General features: G+C 39.9%; 1 protein-coding gene across 1 annotated transcript in view; it reads left to right on the plus strand.

Moving 5' to 3' along the window:
* The window catches only part of IMPG2 (interphotoreceptor matrix proteoglycan 2), a 115,124-nt gene that overhangs the window by 81,788 nt on the left and 17,301 nt on the right, over window positions 1–16,035 (plus strand). Inside the window, exons 11-15 of the mRNA XM_060234569.1 lie at window positions 361–605; window positions 3,100–3,164; window positions 4,513–4,693; window positions 6,044–7,224; window positions 13,936–14,155. Of these exons, the coding sequence (XP_060090552.1) occupies window positions 361–605; window positions 3,100–3,164; window positions 4,513–4,693; window positions 6,044–7,224; window positions 13,936–14,155 (1,892 nt within the window). The remainder of the gene's footprint in view (window positions 1–360; window positions 606–3,099; window positions 3,165–4,512; window positions 4,694–6,043; window positions 7,225–13,935; window positions 14,156–16,035) is intronic.

The following is a 16,035-nucleotide window of genomic DNA, read 5'->3' on the forward strand; positions in this document are numbered from 1 at the left end:
CTTGCCACATATTCATAAGAGTTGTTGCACTTCTCACCTGAGTGAAGGTTGCCTACACTTTTACTTAACAGGAAACATTTATGGGTGTGCAGATATTAGAAAGCCTTTGTGCGTGTACAGAATATTAGAACAAACACCTGAGTCTTTCGTACATCATTGGCACTAATTTTTGCTACTCCCACCACAGAGATGGACATTCAAAGTGCTATTAAATATTGCTAATAGGAACATGTTTCTGTGTAATATTCTATTGAAATTGTCATTCTTAATCATTTGTTGAAAATCAAATATTGTTTTATGAAAAACAATAGCAGGTGTATTCTACAGGCCTCTGTCTGATAGTTCTCTCTATATTTTCAGTGGTGTGGAAGTTCTATACTCTGTGTTTTTTGATGGGGAAGCCATCAGCAATGCTACCTGGGACCTGATTAACCTTCAGTCCAACAAAGTGGAAGACAATGCCTTTATGGAAATTGAGGATAACCCAACCGTTGTTTACACCGTCAGTGACTTCAGACACTACATTGCCGAAATCCTTCATAAGAACTCTTTACTGGATAATGCCTCACTGATCTTGGATCCTGACTCTCTGCAACTCATCAGTGGTGTGTATTACATAAGAAATATTGCACATATTCAGTTAATTTACCAGTGTTTACTCTTAAAGTAAGTTAAGTCACTCTCACCTCCCCCCACTCCCAGAAGTGTATAGACACTGATGCATGACTGGCTTTCTCTTAAAGACATAATTAAAATGAGGCCAAAGGCACCTTTTTCCTTTTTGTACTAGGCCTCATCTGCTTACGTTTTTTTTGTAATAATAATTTTTATTGTAATCAAACACTTAAACAATAAAAAGGAACAATTTAACAATACATATAAAGTAGGTATTATCTCATACCAGATAGTTAATAAATTTACCATATGACCATCAAACTACATCAACTAAAAATTATTTTGTCTTGTTACTTATACAAATTGTTACATTAAATTAGCTAATACAAATAATATTTGTTTATTATATTAGAAATCTCACCTTGAGCCCTTAAATATTCTAAAATAGGAAACCAAATGATTTCAAAGGTATTAATCTGAAGAGGATTCTGTATTGATTTTATGTTAGATGTTATTTTACTCATTAAATAAAGATTCCATAATTTTTTATGCCATAGGCTTAATGTTGGTTGTTGTTCACTTTTCCAAAGGAGAGCAATACTTGATTTTGCTGCATATAGCAACATAGTTATCATTTCATAGGTAGACCTAGACTGTATATAATGAGGCTGAACATTCAAAAGCAAAATTTCTGGCTCTAATTCCAATGAGAATCCAGTAATTTCTTTTATTTTTTGAAGAATTATATTCCAAAATTGTGTTATTACTGGGCAGTCCATCCAGCAATGTATATATGTGCCAATCTCACCACATTTTCTCCAGCATTGTGGTGAAAGCTCTTTTGTTATATGAAATAATTGCTGGGGAGTGGTGTACCAAAAAGTTATAATTTTCAAGGTTTGTTGCCTAAGTTCTAAAATAGGAGTAGTTGAAGCATAGCTATTCCAAATTTTATCCCATATCTCAGTTGTAAGATTGGAGTTACATAATGTTTGCCATTTTTGTTGATATGGTAATCTTTTAGTTTCTGTATTAAATAAAATGGCTTGATATACTTTGGAGAGTATCCCTTTAGAAATACCTGTTTCTGACTAAAAAAAATTCAAATAATGTTAATGGTTGTTTTACTGTTTCTATTAATTTAATAGACTCATGGAGATGTTTAAGTTGATAATATTCTAACCAATTGATTTGAAAAAATAGGTTTTTTTTCTAGTGATATCTGCTTACATTTTTGACAAGCTGGGCTTTGCCTTCAGTCCACTATATTCAGGGGTCAAGGGAACTGACCAAGCTAAACATATGATGCAAGAAGAAATTCATCCAGTAACCCTGAATGGCAGTCTAGGCCTTTCTGGGGTGCGCTGCTGTGATTGCTTTCTCATAATGCCTCCTGTCCTCCTAATGATGGAAGCATCTCTTCTGCTGGTTCTTCCAACCTTGACAAAAGGTTTAAGAGTCCTAAAAAGTGCTGTAAACAGACCTTGGATTCAGCAGGAGCGCACAGGAGCTCAGTTTCTGAAACTTTCTGACAGTTCCACCTCCTCCTTCCCATCTTGTCCATTGAATAGTAGGTGCAGCTGCATAACAATCCCTGGATGAGTTCCACTATCTTTTTTTCTACAGAACAACTCCTGACTGTAGAATTCCTTTCCCTCTTGGGGTTGAGAGAGTGTTTTACGTGTGTGTGTGTACATACTATTATAGTGTTTCAGAGGGATTTTTGCTGAGATGTTATTGCCTGTTATATGCAGAACTGTGATTATTGGGGCAAATTTCTTAGATTTTGGTTGCTTTAAGTGATTCTTTATTATTTGTTTTTAAAGTGTGCTATTCTGAACCTCCTCAAGCTCCTGGCAAAGCAAGATACAAATGTTTAAACAAATATTTAAAATATCTTCCAAAGAAAGGTCATACTCAGAATCTTTATTCTGAACAGAATGAAATTATATGAGGAAGTAATACAAGTCCAATACAAAAATAAACAAATATGGCAAATGAATTCTGTGCTTGTGTGCAATAAACAATACAGAATATTCATACTGCACTCCTCAAGTGAATTATAGATGATGAAGAGTAGATTTTTATACCCTGCTCTTCTCTTCCTGAGTCTCAAAGCAGATTACTATCTCCTTCTTTGCCTCTCCCCACAAGAGTCATCTTGTGAGGTAGGTGAGGCTGAGAGAGTTCTGAGAGAACTGTGGCCCAAGGTCACCCAGCAGGCTTCATGTGGAGGAATGGGGAATCAAACCTGGTTCTCCAGCTTAGAATTCACCGCTTCTATATTGGGGTTATTATGCTGCAAATTATGGTGAGGGTTATGGTGTGCACTCTTCTAGATTTTCTTCAGAGTCTATCATGCAAGACATAAATGTTTGTTTCTTCTAATATCTAATAATTACAAAAAAGATTTGTTTCTATAAAATTAAATATTTTTAATCAACATGAGCACCATCATTTCTTCCTTGCTACTTGTCTTCACAGTAAGGGCAGTAATTTCTACAGGAACTGAAGAACCATCTCTGACAACCACAAAGCCCATTGGTGATGTAAGTGTATTTCTGAATTATTTTGTTCTCTCAGTTCTTGACCTTTTAGCTACTTACTGAATCTTCTAAATAATCATCTAAATAATGCAAAGATCTTTCAAATGCTTTCTCTTAAAATGTTCACAAATCTCTTATTTAATTATAACTACTTGATACAGTTCACAATAATTTCAAGTAGTGTTTTTGTCAGGACTTTTGGATATTTATGTGAGGCAGTCATGATTAGCTTACTGAATATGCCTCTTACTGGCAGAAAGAGATGGAAAATAGTTTGTCTTTGCAGAGTAGCTTTCCTGTCCTATTATCCATATGACGTGTGCAAGAAAATCAAAACTTGCCAACTTAATATTATACTTGTTAATGTAGAATACCATTCTGAGAAACTTTGAATAATGTTAGGTGCCTTAGGAACATGTCTTTGCATTTAAATAAATGATGAAGTGCAATTCTTGGCAGCTATGTAGCAGTGCTCCTGACATTTCTACAGAAAAGAAATTGTTCCAGTCTTTACACATATTTTACTACTTGTGTAAGTTTTCTCTGCCATCCATAGTGTTAAAGTTTTGTTCATTTTTTGCATTTATTTAATTAATTAGTTTATTGGTTTCTTCTAGGAAGTATAAGGTGGTACACAAGAGGTTCCCAGGTGATAGTTAAATATTTTATTCTAGTTTCAGATGGAGAGATGGAGCAGGGTGGAAATGAGGACTTATTATAGTTCCTCTAAGTGCTTCCAGACAATAAGAACATAATGATAGGTGACTAATGAACAAAATGAAACTGAAGTAACATTCTCCATCTGTGGCCTTGGTGTCCATCCACCTTTTTCCTGGCCTTTCCCATTCCCATTCTTTCAACCACACTCTCCCAGATAGTAGTATCTGTTTTTATCTGAAAGCATGTATATAGCTTAGAGTAACTGCCACTGAAGAAAATCTGCTGAGTGTTGACAAACCATGGCATGTTTGTCTCCTGAAAAGTGATATGGAAAATTTTTATTCCCTTGCTTCCCCAAATTCCGTATAGAGAGAAATGGAACAAAGAATAAACTAGTTAGCTGTGTCAGTGGTAGGAAGACGAGTGCTTGCTGGGCCTTTGGAGACAAACCCGTGCTATAGCCTCTGAAGCCTGCCTTCAGGATTCATATTACTAAAGGTAGTACTATGACACCAACACCATTGAGTTCAATACATATTTCACAGGCCAGCTCACACACAGCCTTGCTGTGTATATTGCACATGTTACATATAGTGAAAAATGGGGACAATCTTGGGTCTTGAATACTGTGATATGTACAGTTTTTTATTCAGATACTATAGCTTGTAAACATCAAGGATTTTTCTTTTAGGATCGTGTTGTAATATCTGAATGGCCATCTGCAGATGAGTCAACTGTAAGCAACATCTTGCCACTTGATTTTACCAGACCAGGTTTCGTCTTTGATATTGAGCAGTTCAGTGACAATGAAATCTGGTTAAGACCTGATGGCTTTCCAAGCCCTGAAAGCAACATCAGTTCAACAGCAAAAGGTACTGTCCATTCAAAAGCTGGATTACCTTTCCCTCTGATGATCATTTTTTTGTGGATGGAAAATAGGAACTAAAATTCTGTCACATCACTTGTGTTAGACACAAGCTCCCCTTGTGGACTTGGAAACATTGTCTTTATTAGAAAGAGGTAAGTTATTTTGTCTTACTCCCAATGGATGAAGGATGAGTGAAAAGAATGTGAGGAAAAGGAATGTGAGAAATTTGTCCTTAACCATCTCTGAGAGTCCTTTTATTGTTTTACTGTTTCTCCTAAATCCTGTACAGAATTGAAATTGTCTTGGATTTCATTAAATCAGTTTCTCTAATTTATTATTATAGCATAAGTATAATGCAAAAAGGAAAGGAGAGAGGTGAAGGCAACTTACGTTCCCTCAAAGAAAGCTGATTACAGTTCAAATGTAAACTTTTCATTTAAAGTCTCTGGTGACAGCATTGTTTGACCCAAAAGGGCAATAAAACAATCTCTTGGGTTGCTCAGGTAGATCAAATGTTAGTAGTGGTCAGTTTCCATGTTAGTGGTAGAAGTATGTCTGAGAAGCAAAATCAACTCAAAATTATGGAGTCCAGGAGGGGGCCCTTTTGTATACCCTTTACCCAACAACTAGGAGCTGATTGTGTCCAGACAGTACCAAGAAGTGGGATACCTGCGAGCCTAATATCATTGGCTGAGACCTCTCGTGAAATGGCTCTTATAACTAGAGGTCACTGATGATAGACAATGTTGGAGCTTTTGTGGGGGAATCCAGCTGACTAATGTCTGGCCAGGAGAATGTTGATGTGTCATAGGTTGAGACTACCCTTCCTAACTATTTGACTAGTATTCTGGAAAAAATAATACATTGTAAGTTTTCCCAGAATACATTGTAAGGGATATTTTTGAATGGCATGTTGGGTTATTGTCTTGCAAGGACTGATAACTAAACAAGTATAAGGGACCTCAGACAGTCTGTTTCCTCTTGAAATCACCTTTGATTGCACATCACCTGATCATGATTCTATGGTTTGGCATCAAATATTGTTTCTTTCTCTACCTCTGTCTGTGCAAGGCCTGAGGATCTAGGGGCATTCCACTGTTGGGAAGGATATCTTGGAGTAACAATCCCTTTGATTGGTTCTGTTGCACATTTAAGTACTTTTCCAAGCTATTTACGATATTATTTTTCAATATATTATTTTTGAGATGGGGTGACAAAAACAGTATACAGTATTCCAAATGCAGCCATACTATAAATATAGGAATGAGATGCTATGATGACATTGACTGGGGAAACCATATAATAATGTGTGTGTGGGAAGAAATGTTTACCTTTGCATTGGTTTGTTTTATAGTGCTTGAGGATACTAAGAAGCCAGAGGATTTACCTCTGAGTCCTACTCCTCACCTTGTGCCAAAAGAAATCCCTTCTACAAGTGAGTCTCTGATTCCTCTCACTCCAATACCATCAGCCAAAGAACCTGAGGAAGTGATTACAAGTTATGTAGAAGAGGGTACTCTACCACCTGATATATATACAGATGCATATGACTCTAGTTCAGGGCAGGAACCACTGTCAAGTGCATGGCCTTGGGATAAAGCTACATTGGAGCCAGAGGGATCAGGTGTATATGATTATAAGGATGTATGGGTTTCCTATACATCTGAGACAGTACCAATGGAAGTCATTTCCCTGTCACCTTTTGATTCCTCCATAGAAAGCATTCTTGCAACATCTACTGAGATGTTCAGCATAACACCATTGGAGGATTCCACTGAGGACCATGAAATCTCCTCTAAAACAACAGGAAGCCAAACCCTCAAAGCAACTGAGCAGTCATCAACACACTATCCACTTGAGCCTGTTACAACAAGAGAGCCTGAGATCACCTCTTTGTGGACTGGATTTGTGAAACCAGAAGTAATTTCAATAGTGACTCCTGTAGAACGTCCAGTGACTGATGCTTTTACTGTGGAACAGCCTGATTTAGAGTCAGTATCCCAAGAGGCCTTTGGAACAGTTGTTCTGAAATCTACTGATGGTGCCACTCATAAAGCCACAGATGAAGTTACAAGTTTTGAAGTTTTAACTATCGTTCCTGGTTCAGAAGATTTCACTGGAGTGGTCAGCACTTATATTCCTCCTAGTACACTGAGCTCTGCTATTGAGGTCCTCTCTGACATGCCTGCTGCTCAGCCAACAGAATTTCAGACAGCAGTAATCCCAACTAAATTGGAAGAAGACTTGGTAACAAAAGAAGTAACAGACCAAGACTATTTAGGCACAACATATTCCCCTGAAGTGAAGGAAGGAAGAAGGATGACTGACAGTCACATTGAGCTGTCTACAAGTGCCCGTTCCACAGAGATGGCCAGTATAGCTTGGGCTACTCATGAAGATCACAGTGCTACTGTCCCTGCACGAGCTTTAGTGGTATTCTTTAGTCTTCGCGTTACCAATATGATGTTTTCAGAGGACTTGTTTAATAAAAATTCCCCTGAATATAAAGCCCTGGAACAACGATTCTTAGAACTGGTAAGAAATATTTTGTCATCTAACTTTATTTTTTACTGTTACATCTGAGAAACACAGTGATAATGGACCTTTGATTTTACAAAACAGATTATAAGTTTAATGTTTGTCTACTGGGTTAATTTGTATTTTAATCTGCTGTTATTGTTCACATTTGTATTTTAATCTGCTGTTATTGATTCAGTGATATACATTTATAAGGGAAAAACTTCAAGCAATAATGAAATGTATACTTCTTATATCAATTTAAACCACAGTGTATGGCAGGCAGTATGTCATTAATAATCAGGGGTGGTGCTGGGTTTTTTGCCGCCCCAGGCTACCCTGACATCTGCGGCCCCCCACAGGGGTCAGAGTGAGGCAGCAGTGCCTATTTTGTCTGCCTGAGTTCTGGGCGGGCAAAAGGGGCTTTAGGGCTGCTGTGCCTCACTCCGAGGCTGTCTCCCCTTGCAGGGGAGGCAGCTGGGAGCTAGGCCATGCAGCCTCCTTCATCCACCTGGGTGCTGGGAGGGCAAAAGGGGCTGCAGGGCTGCAGTGCCTCACTCCGAGGCTGCCTCACCTGCTAGAAAGCCAGGCTTGGAGGAGAGCACACACTGGCCTGCAGTCTCACTGCTCTCAGAGTGGTGGAACAGTGGGAGAGGGTTGCTGAAGGTGCCCTGTGGTGAGGTGGTACCTGAGGCAGACACCTATTTTGCCTACTCCCACCCTCTGGGCATGCTAATAATCATCATTGTCATCTAATTGTTATAAAAACAATGGTCAAGTTAGCACACTTTGCCCAAAACCTGTGGACTTTCCTACAAAGCAGGTTTTTCCCACTTCACCCTCCTACTGCAACCCCCCTGAAATTTTGTTCTTGGGGATTGAAGACCATGGGAACAGAACGGGGAGGAATGGAGGAGGGGAAAAATAGGGAATTGGCAGACATTACCACTGTCACATTCAGGGCCTCATCTGATGCTGTAGCTGTACCCAGGGTTTCCAGAATATACAAATATAGTAACAATAACCACAACAATAAATACAGAGGCAAGGCCTACAAACTGTTATGGAGTCAGACATCAAAGATCCAATCCAATGGTCTGGATAAGGAGGGTCAAGGGCTCAAAGGTCCTGTTCCAGGGCTGGGGAACAGGTGCGGGATGCACAGTCTGGGTTCCAGGCTGTAGGAGCAAGCACAGGTTACCAGCAACAAGGTACAAGCCAGCAAGTCAAGGTACAGTTCTGTTTCCTAGGCAGGTCAGCTTCACATGGCAAGCCTTGCCTCCTTTGCTGACTCATCCCTCAGGACGAGGGGTTGCCATGTCCCCACCATAGAGTTTCCCCCCAAATTGCTAGAGAGTCCTTGTGCAAAACCATAGAGTTTCCCCCAAATTCCTAGAGCATTCCTGCACAGCATGCTCGGCATGATACATCACTTTCGGGTGATGTCATTGCACCGCATTCTGCTGCCCATGATAGGGCTTTTGGGGGCAGGGAAACCCCTGGTGACCTGCTCCATGCTGGTGGGTTGGGGGCCTCAAAACCAGGGGAACCCCTGCCCCCAGAGGGAGTTTAGGAAGCCTACTCAAGGTCCAGGTGTTGCCCTTTATGGCTGCATTCACCTTCTTACAGATGCAGATCTTTACTATTTCCCTGTCAGCTTGTCACTCCTGGTCCTGCAAGGACTCAGCTCCAGGAATTAATATTGTTAATCAGGAAAATGCTTTGTATTCTCTCTCGAGTTGCCAAGCGCTCTGTCCTCTGCTGGCTTGGGAGAGGCCAGCAGAGATGGGGACACTGGCCTCTGTGGTGTCTCTTACTTCTCCTGGAAGAATGAGCAGCCTGGCCATGACTAGGAAGTGTTCTAGATTCCCAATGCTTCCCCTGCTGGGACTGCTGCTGGACCCAGCTGCTCAGGTGGGGATTCCATAATTGTGGGGCCTGATTCTTCTAATTCCTTTGAGGAGGTGGTGGCATCTGGCTAGCCCATGACAATCACTCCCTCTTCCATGAATGAAAATGTTATTATTGGGTATGGCATTCTGAACAGGCGCTTGTTACACAGCTCCTGTGATTTTAGGCTTCATGGAGTGCTGAAGCAGGTGTTTTGCTTTTGGCGCCAGAAAGAGAGGCCCCGTTCAAAGAAGAAGGCCTTTTGACAGGCAATTCCATTATGCTTATCAGCCGGCAAACTACTAGATTCCACTTAAGACGTGTGAGTTAAAGATTGGCCCAGTGCCAAATAAGAACTTGCTTCCATCTTCCCTTTTTCCCCTTAATATATCCCTCTCTGCCTTTTCAAGTAATTAATTAGCTTTGTCTTTATTTACTCATTTATTTTTTGCTCATTGTAAGGACATTGCAATGCATAATAAGTAATTGGGAATGAAAGATAAGCTACACATACACACACACACACCCTTCTGACTAGCTGGAAAACTCTTTTTTAAAGAGTAAAAATCAATGCTGAAATGGACATCAATTATAATTAATTTCCAAATCGGAGGGAGGGCAGAGAGTGGAGAAGAACCTTATAAACTCTTAAAAGTATAAACTATGGAATATAGAAACTGCATCATGATGGTATTGCCATTTTAATTTTTTAAGAACTGGAATTAACAATAATAAACCATCCGAATTGCTATGTTGTGATACTGCCTTAGTATCAAATTACTGAATAAGAAAGCTGATTAAACTCACCCTTGAGAGTGATGTGATGTGACAACAGCCTCATCCAACTAAGTCCCCCCCACACCCCAAAGCTAATTTGAGCTCTGTGATTATAATTGTACTCCACGGTCTTTCTTTTAAAAGCCTTGTGAACATACAGGGAATGAGGAGATCCGCAATTTTGACTCTGCTTCCTGTGAGTGCTCATTTCTTTGAAGATATTTTTCTCCCCCATTTTTTCTTTTATGTTTTTTTCTTTCTCATTTGAAGAAGCTGATCATAACTGAAACTCTGGATTTTGGCCCCTTCTGTCACCTTTGGGCAAGAACTGCAAGAACAGTTTCCTCTTTTTAATTTTTTTTTGTTATTATTTACCTCTTTGGAGAAGCTTTAAGCTCTTTCTAACAATATTAAAAATATTAAATTTACTTTAGCATTTGGGATATAAATCATAAATCAAACTAATATTAACATGCAATATGTTTCCCCTTCTTTGTAATGTATACATTTTTACTCTTTTTTTTGTTCCAGTATCTAAATTTACTACTATTTCTCATCCTTCTTTTGATGTTACCGCTTCTCCCTCCTTAAAGGACACCACAAGAAACAACTTAAATGATTATTGTTATAACTAAATACTATTATTCATATTTTTTAAATCTCAAAGCTTTTTAAAAAGTGTTGGAATTTAAAGAGAGATCAAACAGACAACACAGAATGTCAAGCAGACTAAAGGACAAACAAAACAAAACCCTAGAACAATTATAAGAGGAATGGAATTCTTCAGATTTTTTGGAAAAAATTCAGGACACTTTGTAGTTTGCAATTGCAAACTATCACAGCATAGATCAAGGAGTTTGAACAAAGAACCCAACAACAAATTAAACTTGCTGGAGAATCTATATGTGACAAAATTTTAAAAAGACACATCAGTTTTGCAACAAAAGTTTACAGCCAGCATATCTGAGATACAGAAGTTCAACAAAATCTACTAGAAATTGGCGCATTTAAAGTTCAATGCAAACATCTAAAGTCACATCAAGAAGCTACAGACCAACACTTTGAGTGAGCAAATCAAAGAACTGAAGCCAGGGCTGGCACTTGTAAGTCTGGCCACAGGGATGGTGGGCACCCATTCCCCATGCTGTGGCATCACAGTCCCCATGCAAAGATTCACCATAGAGAGGTTGACCTGGGACTTCTGGGCTCCTCCAGTGGCCCATAGTGGGAATGGTGGTGGGGCTTGGGGCAGGGCTTCAGGAAGGGCAGGCGGGCAGGAGGCAGGGCACCCAGCTGACTGCTGGGGGACAAAGTCACAGAGGAAGCCCAAGCCCAGCAGCAGGGTGCTGCTTCTGCCCAAGCCCGCCGCTGCCCCCCGCCACCTTCACAGCCTGAGGAGGTGGTGGGGCCAGGCAGCTGCAGCTCCACTCCCAAGCTGAGCAGGTCAATGACGGTGAATCCCTTGGAGCACAAGCTGCCACTGGCTGAGCATGCTCCCACCTTCTCTGGGCCAGGAGCACTGCGTGCCAGTGCCTTCCCCTTGCCTGGGGCATCCTTGTCCAGCTCCTCATGGACCATCATGCTACTCTGGCTGGTACCAATGGGGAGGGGGAAAGGTATGCCTGAACTTTTTATCCTGCTCCCCAAGCCACCTGGCTTCAGTTAGCCACCCACAGTAGAGCCACAGGGCACGGGGCACTCAATCCCAGTCCCTAAGTGACATCCCATGTGCTTTGTCCATCCCCCCTGCTGCCAGCCTGAGTCTGGTTGGGTTGAGATGGCATCACTCTGCACCTCTGAGGAGCTGCCCAATGGAAGGAGTGGGGAGGGGGCTGTGTCCTTCCCACCAGACACATGGTGCTGCTGGAGAAACCAGATCTGGACCCCCGTGTCTAGCTCCTGCTGCTGGACACACTGGCCCCTTGGAGGGATCACTCTCCGGCCACCTCTCTGCATGTGTCTGGCACCCTCTTGATGCCTTGAGATAGCCCCTAGTGGACATAGCCACCCCTCTCTGTGCGGAGGGTGGAGGAGGCCAAGCCACAGGGCAGCCTCTGGCACCAGGATGCCTTGTCTAGGGTGCCAAAAAGCCTGGCACCGGCCCTGATTGAAGCACTGGAGACTCAGAGTAGAATTTGTAACCTTCATTTAGATTCATTTCAGAAGAATTTGTCAAGTCTAATATAGAAGAGAGTTTTTATACACCACTACAGGATCATTTTAAGATTGAATGGGTTTTTCTAGATATTAACCAAATATATCAAGTTAACTCAAAATTCTTAACCAAATATAAAAAACTTCAAGATATCTTAGTTAAATTCACACACCAATAAACTCAAGATGTTGTATTGAGCAAGCAGAGAGACTCTCCTGTTAAAGTTCTGGGGACAGAAGTACAGATTTTTCAGGATCTCCCTTTGACTTTACTGGGGGGAAAAGAAAATACTTTGACTTTCTGAGACAAACTATACAAAAGGAGGGTATAAGATATTTTTGGAGAATTCCCATTTGCCCTTGAAGTATTTTTACCACAAGGAAAAAGGACAATATCAATGATAGGCCAAGCCAAACAACTTTCAGAGGAACTACTGATGGATAACACTCCCAAGGATCAAAAAGACCTGAAGAAACCAAAAGAGAAAAACAATAGAAATATTTCTGGTAATGGAGAAATTAGACAAAGCAGCAGCATGTTATCAATAAATATTAATGTTATATCAATAAATATTAATGGTTTGAACTCTCCTACAAAAAGGTCCAAACATTCAATAATTTTTTTTAAGACTGATATAATTTGTATTCAAGAAACACATATATAAAAAAGAACTTAAGCATATTCTGGAAAATAAAAAATTGGGAAAAGTTTATCTGTCATGTGCTATTGCAAAGAAAAAGGGAGCTGCAAAAAGAATGTAAAAATATATGGAAAGATGGTAAAAATTAAAATTATCTTGGCTGGGAAGAATTTTTGCAATTAAAATGAATATACTGCCAAAAATATTAATTTGAGTGGACTTCGGAGGATGGTGGAAGACAGGAAGCCCTGGCATGACTTGGTCCATGAGGTCACAAAGAGTCGGAGTCAAATGTGTGGCTGAACAACAAAAACTACCAAAAATAAACTTCCTATGCCAGGTGATACTAATCAATATACAAGATAAAATTTTGAAAGACCAGCAAGAGCAAATAAATACATTCATATGGAATGGTAAGAAACCAAGAATCAAATTCAAAGAGTTGCAAGATGGGAAAAAAGTGGAGGCTTAATGGTCCCAATATTAAGATATACTGTCAAGCAGTGTGCCTAATCTGGATTGCAGACTGTATTACAAACCCAAATGATATATTATATTAAACAAGAAAATGCAGACCAGACAGAAGGGTTACACAATCTTCTTTGGGTATAGAAAACAACATGAATCCAAAAGAAACCTCATGCTATTGCAGACAGCTTACTTAAAGTCTGGGATTCTCTGAAAATAAGGATTAGTGTGCTGGCCTCACCAATTATGTCACCCATAGATGCATTCTATGATAAATATAAGAGAAAAATTAATGATTTTATAACCTCTTGAGATGTGCTGAATCTCTTCTGTTGGAAGAATGAGCAGCCTGGCCATGACTGGGAAGCATTCTCAATGCTTTCCCTGCTGAGTCTGCTGGTGGACCCATCTGCTCAGGTGGGGATTCTATCAGGGCCGAACCCAAATCCTCTGAGGAGGAGGTGGCAGCTGGCAGGCCCACGACAGCCACTCCCTCTTCCATGAATGAAAATATTATTATGTGGTTGGATACAGGCCCAAATCTACTCTTAGTGTGAATTAAAATGAATGTTTTCCCTTCAAAGTGCATTGATTTTTGCAGACAGCATGCATTTCCAGTCAAATGGAACTAATTTTTGATTGGTTAGCATGATATGAAAATGTTAACATTTAAGTACATTTAGAAAAATGGCCAGGTGAATTCATATCTTTAGTTTAAACACTTGGTTGATGTAGAATACATACATGTTGAAAAAAAATATAATCACAGTATTTATGTATGATTTCTCTTGTACTGCAGCTGGTTCCTTATCTACAGTCCAATTTAACGGGTTTCCAGAATTTGGAAATTCTGAACTTCAGAAATGGCAGTATTGTGGTGAACAGTCGAATGAAGTTCGTGAGACCTGTGCCTCGCAATGTCACTAATGCTGTGTACATGATTCTGGAGGACTTTTGCAACACTGCCTACCAGACCATGAACCTGGCCATTGACAAGTACTCTCTTGATGTAGAATCAGGTATTATAAAGTTTTGTTGCTTGATCAGTAAGCTTGTCTAAGTTATAACATTTAAGATAGTTTAAGAGGGTCACCATGTTGGTCTGCCATAGAAAAGCTAGATTCGAGTCCAGTAGCACCTTAGAGACCAATGAGAATTCCGTTTGTCCATCTAATTATAGCCATAATGTTCAAAAGTCATTAAAATTTATATATTTTTAAATATTTTTAATTAAAATTTATATATAATACATAATTTTAATGTCTTTATATGTACAATTGTAGTGCCTTTATTCATGCAATTAAAAGATAAACAATAAGAATGGCCAGAAAGGGAATGCCAATGAAACAAAAAATGTATGGGTACTCTCCTTTTGCCTATTTAGTGTCCACTAACACCAGGGGTGGAATTCTAGCAGGAGTTCCTTTGCATATTAGGCCATACACCCCTGATGTAGCCAATCCTCCAAGAGCTTACAAAAAAAGAGCCTTGTAAGCTCATGCATGATTGCTTACATCAGGGGTGTGTGATCTAATATGGAAAGGCACTCCTGCCAGAATTCCACCCCTGACTAACACCATGGTTTATGTCTCAGATTTTTAGAGAGACTTTGCAAAATAGGGATCATTGTACCATAGTATGAGGCTGACCTTGTTCGGCTTATAGACATCAATGCTGAAAGGACTCAAAGGAGATTCATGAGTCTCTTGGAACTGAATGAATTTTTTTCTGAAGGAAATTACATTATTTCAATACTTTCATGTAAGACATGCTATTCAGTCCATTCTAAGAATGAATAATGTCTTCAGGTCAATGAATAAATCTGAAAATGTGATTGAATGCCACTACATACTATTTTCTTGCCATAGAAAATATGTCAGGGTCATGTTCCAGCCTAGCTTCTCTATGTCATTCAAGTTTCTTTTTTGTAGTATCAAGTATTTCAAATTTGAACCAAGGTGACAAAGGCCAATGAGAACTTAGTACATATAACATCTGCCTCATCAAATCTACCCACTTGTCTTATTTAGTATTAATAATAGCAGCATCTATATCATGCTTTGTGAAAAATTTAAAGTACTTTACATGTGTTGTCTCAGTGATCCTTTAATGGGTGTCAAACTTATTTGCTATGAGGGCTGGATCTTGATGTCGGGTTGGGCCATGTGTGCCATAAAATGTAATGTCAGGTAGGGGAAATATAAACTTTATAAAGGATACAGACAAACACACACACACAGCCTAATCCACCTCACTAATGAGGCTTCTTGAGCCTCAGCCAACAGAAGGAAGAGAGGCTTGGCTCAGTAGCTTTGCTGTGCAATTGAGAGAGCCTGGCAAAGTTAGCTCTCCTTCTGCCACTTCCTCCTGAAGAAAGGAGCTTTGCTCTGTAGCTCCTGTGCGACTGAGCAAGCCTGGCAAAACAAGTTGCAATGCTGAAGGAAGCAAGAGAGGGAGAAAGATGCAGACAACAGTGAGTTGCTTGTTGGCCTGATAGAAGCCTTCCAGGGGCCTGATTCGGCCCTTGGGCTGCATGTTTGACACCCCTGCTTTACAGCAACTTTTAAAAGGTATTGGCATGTACCCAACCAACCACTTGCTTTGCAGGGTAAGACTTTCCCATTTCTCCCACATTTTGCAGGCCAATGAACTCAGCCAGATATAGTTCCTAGGAAACTGGACCCTCAGAAATAGCATAGGGAGAAAACAGAGGACACAATCAGTGGGAAAATGCCACAAAGAGAACTTGACAGTTGGATGGATGCTCCTATCTCTACAGTGCAGATAGGGGAGTGGAGGAAGAGATAATAATAGCTTGTCTAAGGGTACATAATAAACTCATATTTGAGGTGAGTTTTGAATTGACAACTCTGAATTTTTTTTTATTTCCCAACGTGTC

Source organism: Heteronotia binoei, chromosome 3, assembly GCF_032191835.1.
Source record: "Heteronotia binoei isolate CCM8104 ecotype False Entrance Well chromosome 3, APGP_CSIRO_Hbin_v1, whole genome shotgun sequence".
Taxonomy (NCBI): Eukaryota; Metazoa; Chordata; class Lepidosauria; order Squamata; family Gekkonidae; genus Heteronotia; species Heteronotia binoei.